The sequence below is a fragment of the Pinus tabuliformis genome, chromosome 2_2 (assembly GCF_031772625.1).
Source record: "Pinus tabuliformis cultivar Carrire ecotype Pingquan chromosome 2_2, CPIR1, whole genome shotgun sequence".
Lineage (NCBI taxonomy): Eukaryota > Viridiplantae > Streptophyta > Pinopsida > Pinales > Pinaceae > Pinus > Pinus tabuliformis.
This window is the reverse complement of record NC_142300.1, coordinates 994090764-994096671: the sequence shown is the minus strand read 5'-3', so window position 1 is coordinate 994096671 and position 5908 is coordinate 994090764. Positions and strand designations below refer to the sequence as shown.

The 5908-nt window shown below is 35.9% G+C and overlaps 1 protein-coding gene across 1 annotated transcript; it reads left to right on the top strand.

The window, feature by feature from the left end:
* Window positions 1-1831: 1831 nt before the first annotated feature.
* LOC149196674 (uncharacterized) lies at window positions 1832-5205 on the top strand. Its single transcript, XM_089403776.1, has 12 exons — window positions 1832-1906; window positions 2037-2108; window positions 2236-2307; window positions 2490-2561; window positions 2788-2859; window positions 2978-3159; window positions 4007-4078; window positions 4342-4414; window positions 4552-4623; window positions 4735-4806; window positions 4960-5031; window positions 5134-5205. The coding sequence occupies exons 2-6, from the start codon at window positions 2059-2061 to the stop codon at window positions 3048-3050; spliced, it is 339 nt and encodes a 112-aa protein (XP_089259902.1). The 5' UTR covers window positions 1832-1906; window positions 2037-2058; the 3' UTR covers window positions 3051-3159; window positions 4007-4078; window positions 4342-4414; window positions 4552-4623; window positions 4735-4806; window positions 4960-5031; window positions 5134-5205.
* Window positions 5206-5908: the final 703 nt, after the last annotated feature.

The following is a 5908-nucleotide window of genomic DNA, read 5'->3' as shown; positions in this document are numbered from 1 at the left end:
TCTGTTTTATCAGATGCCTCTATATGACAATGTAAGAACGTAGTAGAACATACTTGATATATTTAGGCCGATAGGCCTTCCTATGCATCAACAATCGTCAACACTTTTATACTACTCCGTTGGATCAGGTGAGACACTTTCAACCGTTGATTTGAAGTGTAACTGCTTTTTCCAAATATTGGTTGAGTTGCCTTACTGCTTTTTCCCATTCTTTTATGTCACTCTTGAAGATATTTTCACTACTTTTTCCCTGCCAGTTGTTGTTGTTGTTTTTCTTCGCTGCCTTTTGGCAAGCATTGTGCTGTTTTTCTTTGCTGCCTTTTGGCAAGCATTGTTCTTCTTCCCTGGCTTTTGGTTCTCACTTTCATCTCATCATTTTCTGCAATACTCTGCATTGCATTGGCTTGCCTTGTTTCTTGTTCAAGTTTATTTTCTTTGTTGCATGGCCATGCATTTTGGATTTTACAGTGTTTTATTTCCGTTGTGTTTTCTTTGTTTTGAATTTAATTTATGTTTTTTTTAAAAGAGTGTTTGCATGGTTTATCCCGGCGATTCTATTTTGTTGTTGTTATGTTGAGTAGAAGAATCGATAGAGATGAAATTCTTGATCCATTGGAATGAAATTCTCAAAATATTTTATGGATAGAAGCAGGTATGCTTTGGTTTTCAACATCTATAGGTTTTAATAATAAATTTGTATAGGGAAAAGCAGCGTGCGTGGTAGATAAATGCTCAGCGACCAATTCTCTCCATCACACTAAGTTTATAGGTTGAATGGTAAGTTTATATATCACTTTTCCACTGGAATTGATGTAAGATAGAGCATATACTCTGAATATGTTATATTGGGAATCATTAAGAATGTTTGCTGGGCAGTCTGTCATTATTTGAGTTTTGATTATATGCTTACTTTAAGCTCATATGTTTGTATTTGTTCTGGTTTGTGTTGTGCAGGAATCTCTCTCATCTGAACCTCGGAGGAGAAATTTCCCCAGTGATTGGAAATCTAAAAAGCTCAGAGCCAATGTATGTGAATTCAGAAGTTCACTGTATAGGTTCACTATATATTACTTTTAAGCACTTTGGGTTCATTGCAATTAAACTGATAGTCTTAATGGAGCAGCTATTTATAATATATATGATGTTCATAGTTGATTCAGTGTTCTGCATGCAGTGACATTAAAGGAAATGGTCTCTCCCTTGCCTTTTACATTGGATTCAGCTCTCTGGTTTCTCTTTTACACAGTGAGCGCTTCATGTGGCCGAATGACAACCAATGGGGTTTTGTTGCAGTTTAAATCCTTCCTAGGCGCCTCGATGGCTCGGTTCTACACCAGGTGAACGTTTCTTTTCTGTTGATGGTCATTCATACTCTTTTTTTTGTATTGTACAGCTCGAACTTTTCCTGTTCTCGGTCTCAGTTCTTTAAATTTTTTTTTACTATGTAGTTATATCGGTTAGGAGTGTTACAGAACAGCTCATGAAAAACCCTTGAAAATCCCTTTAAAGACATGTTCACCCCACCTATCTAGGAAAGTCTCTTTTCAAGCGTTTATCTGTCCAAACAAAAATGACTGTTCAACTACAAGTTGGTTAAAGCAGATCTCACCATATGCAACACTCGTAGTCTGGTTCAAGATGCATATATTACTTTACTATAGATAATTGTTAAGTATTATGCTGAAAACAACTGTCTTTTGAGAAGATATCTGATGTCGAACCAAGCTGCTGTGTGCGTCTAAATGTCCCTCTAGTCAAATCTACAAGTCATCATTCTCATGGTTTATATTTCGTAGAAACCGCTGACTTGATTTGATCTTCAATGTTGCTGCAGAGATGTCTCTTTAAATTATTTATATGGAGACATTCCCTTTTCAATATCGAAGTTGAAACAACTATAACAACTGTAAGTATCCTAACATTCTGCACTTGCTCGCTATTGTAAAGAATTTAGCTTAATTTGTAGATGTTTTTGTATTTTGCCCTGTCTTAGAAGGGAGTGAAAGCTCCTTTTGACACATTGATCAAATTTACAGGATTGTGAAGAATAACCAGTTAATGGGGCCTATACCTTCAACGTTGTCTCAGATTCCAAACTTGAAGAAAATGTAGGTTGGGAATACTATTTTGGATTCTACTCTCTTTGCTGCCCTTTACTTGTCAAAGAACTGCATAGGATGTGTAAACTCTAGATTCTGGAGGAGTATCATTTAACAGTGCTTTTGCAATTTTTAGGGATTTTGCAGACAATCAATTAAGTGGGGAGATCCCCAAGCTTATCTATTGGAATGAAGTTTTGCAATATTTGTAAGAGTCTGGATTCTTTATGAGTTTCGCTGGGCTGATCGTTCTCTCACTAAGCAAAATTTGTTTTTATTTTCCTGTTAAGGTTTGGAAGAAGCATTTGTGTTAATAGTACTGTTCTTAGGTTTGCAAACTAAATTTGGCGCCCATTCTTTTTGAAATGGGCATATTGTTATCGTTTCCAGGGGGTTGCGCAACAACTTCTTAGTTGGGACTCTTTCCCCTGACATGTGTCAATTGACAGGATTGTGGTTCTTGTAAGTCACAATACTTCTGTCTTGTGGAGTAGATGCAGAATTTTTTAAAGCTTTCTTTCATCGAATTAATTCTGCATATGAAACCCATCAAAACTCGCGGTCACAGAGAATTTATCTTTAAATTTATGTATCTCGATGCAGCGTTTTCAGTGCATTAACAAATTTTACCTGAAGGATTCTTCGTGGTAGCTTAAATGTTACTAAATAGTTGATCTCTGTCATGCAGTGATGTGCGAGGCAACAACTTGTCGGGGACCATTCCTGAGAATATTGGCAACTGTACAAGCTATGCAGTTTTGTATGTTTTCTGATTTGCCTAACTGGATTTTAAATGAACAAACGGGTGTAAATGTATGGTTTGATGCAAGACTCGTGATCTCAATTACTTACTGAATTGGCGCTGGTATTCTTATCAGGGACTTATCATACAATCAACTTACCGCAGAGATCCCCTTCACAATTGGGTTTCTACAAGTGGCTACTCTGTAAGTGGAGATATTTCCAGGACTGAACTGTGTTCTAGCATCAGGAATTTTGTGTTGAATAGGCAGGGATATGAGATTATGCAGGTTGTCTAAGTAATGCAATTCATTGCATGGTATGCACCTATGTTACCAGAAACGAGAAACGGGAAACGAAACGAGAAACGAAAACGATACGAGAAACGGAGTTTGGAGGTTTCGTACTCAAGAAACGAGGAGAGAGAAAATGAAAATAAAAATAAAAAATACAGCGTTAGTTTCAATTTTCAATATAGTTTCAACTAAATTTCCAGCGCAAATTTTATTAAAAACCTAAATAATTTAAATAAGAAACTGATGCTTAGTAAATTGACTATTAAATATATACATTCTTATGCCTCCTAATCAATTAAGTGTATACATTTTTATGCATTTTGCGCCTTCAGCTAATTATTGTTTCCTTAAATTTTTTTCCAAATAATTAGATATATATATATATATATATATATATATATAAACAATAAATAGAATTTGCAATTAAATGTGAATTTCTTGAGCCACATATAGAATAGTGTTTAAACTATGAATTTTAACAATATATATGTTAAAGGAAAACAAATCAACTAAAAAAAGGGACAATAGTACAGAAATGATCAACTTTCTATATACTTGGCATAAGCCTCTAGGTTATTGAATGAATACATGAGTGAAATCTACAATAAAGAGTGAAAATACAGGGCTGAGAATGACATGCAAAAGAGCGAACTACCACCGGTAAAAGATTTCCCATAAAATATATGCACCCGTTAGCTAAAATAACCGTAGAAAACGGCGTTTCCGTCTGGTTTCCGTTTCTTACACGTTTTTTACGGGGAACGGTGGCAACCGTCCCGTTTCTGGTAACATAGGTATGCACTATTCAACCGACATCATTAATTTGGTTGCTTTAGTTGTCCTACCCTAATTTTAAAGTGGTTATCCTAGGTCATTACAAGGAAACAAGGTGACCGGAAGGATACCTGAAGTAATTGGTCTCATGCAGGCTCTTACTGTTCTGTAAGTACAGTGTTTTCTGGATCTCAACTTGTCCAAAATTTTCCTGTGATCGGATTAAAGTATAATCTCTTACATTTAATTGCATGGAAGCTTAGATCAATAAGAATCCATAATGATTTTGGATATTGTCAATATATTTCTTATGCAGAATCAATCAATATTCCTTCATTCATTGATAAATGTTTTGTGACCTTTGGCAAAAACTTGATTATGTAATTATGGTGTAAGCTTTAGTGTACTGATACAATTAATATTTATTACAGGGATTTGAGTGATAATCATCTTTACTGGAACAATTCATCCGATTCTAGGCAACTTGACTTACACTGATAAACTGTGAGTTGCTTGCATAGTTAATGCTCGAACTGTTCCCATCTGGGTTTGTGAAAGTCCATTACTTTTTTACTATAAATTTCCTTTATGTTCAATTTTCAAGAAGCTGATTCTTTTGTACTTTCTTTTGCACTACTCAGATATTTACACAGTAATAATCTCACGGGATCTTTTCCGCCAGAATTGGGGAACATGACAAAGCTGGGATACCTGTAAGAGATTCCAATCACATATTTTGTGATGATTGATATGTAAGAAATGGAAACTGGACGTGCATGATAAGAAATAGCTCTTTGATAGTCAACGGTTGTATGCATATGCAGGCAGCTAAATGACAATCAGCTGACTGGGCAAATTCCACCTGAGCTGGGGAATTTGGAACAGTTGTTCAAATTGTAAGTCTGTGTCCAAACCTTTTTCTAGAAAGTGGAGATAAAAATGATAGAAATATCTTGAAACCTCCCATACACTAAACATTAATCTATGATATCTTTTGGATTCTTGCTGTAAGTATTTAACATTCCAAGGTTGTATTTTTTTTGAGACAGAAATCTTGCCAGAAATCAACTTGAAGGTCCGATCCCAGAGAATATTAGTTCATGTGTTGCTCTCATTTTCTTGTAAGTGATATAATATTCAAGCCAAGTGATGAATTTGCGGAGCATAATTTCCCACTGGCTAACAGTGTTAATGCTGTGCCTTCATTGTCCTTTGTCCTATAGCAATATGCATGGCAACCGTTTGAATGGAACTATTCCTTTGGAATTTCAAAAACTTAAAAGGCTAACTTATCTGTAAGTAATCCTGGGCCATATTCTAAATTGACCTATAACATAATGAGTGTTGAATTGCATTAAGCATATTCAATGTGACTAACGGATAACGTTGCTGCTTTTACAGAAATCTGTCCTTCGACAATATCACGGGAACAATTCGTGTAGAGCTGAGGCATATTATAAATTTAGACAGATTGTGAGTTTTAGTTATTCTAGTGTCTTGGTACATTCATCTTGATGGCCAGATGCCCAGTGAGAAGACCGTTGGTCGCGGAGATGATGCCTTCAACACTTTCTTCAGCGAAACTAGAGTCGAAAGCATGTCCCCCCTGCTGTATTTGTAGATCTGGAGCCGATTTTCATTGACGAGTAACCTGTAAGCTGGCCAGCAGATGCCAACAGATGTTCAGCTTGTTGGAACCAGTTGAACATCGTAATAGAGATGGCGAACAATTGCGGACGGCTCGGCCAGTGGAATATTTGTTGCATCATCATCAAGGGGTATGAATTCCAAAGAACCTGTTGATGGAAATTCCCAAGCAAAATTCTGTGAAATGAAAAATCTATTGAGACCATTGGGCACATCTATTTATGACGGAAGTATGTGACTCGAACAAGAGATGTCATATCTCTGATATCGCAAGAATTTTTAGACCATGAACTCAAATTCATTGAAATGCAGTAGCATAATAGTGAATTGTAAAAATTAAAGATTCAATGT

Coding starts and splice junctions, on each gene's coding strand:
- LOC149196674 (XM_089403776.1), top strand. CDS start 2,059: ATGGGGCCTATACCTTCAACGTTGTCTCAGATTCCAAACTTGAAGAAA. Junction 2,308..2,489: donor AATGAAGTTTTGCAATATTT/GTAAGAGTCTGG, acceptor TATCGTTTCCAG/GGGGTTGCGCAACAACTTCT. Junction 2,860..2,977: donor TGTACAAGCTATGCAGTTTT/GTATGTTTTCTG, acceptor TATTCTTATCAG/GGACTTATCATACAATCAAC.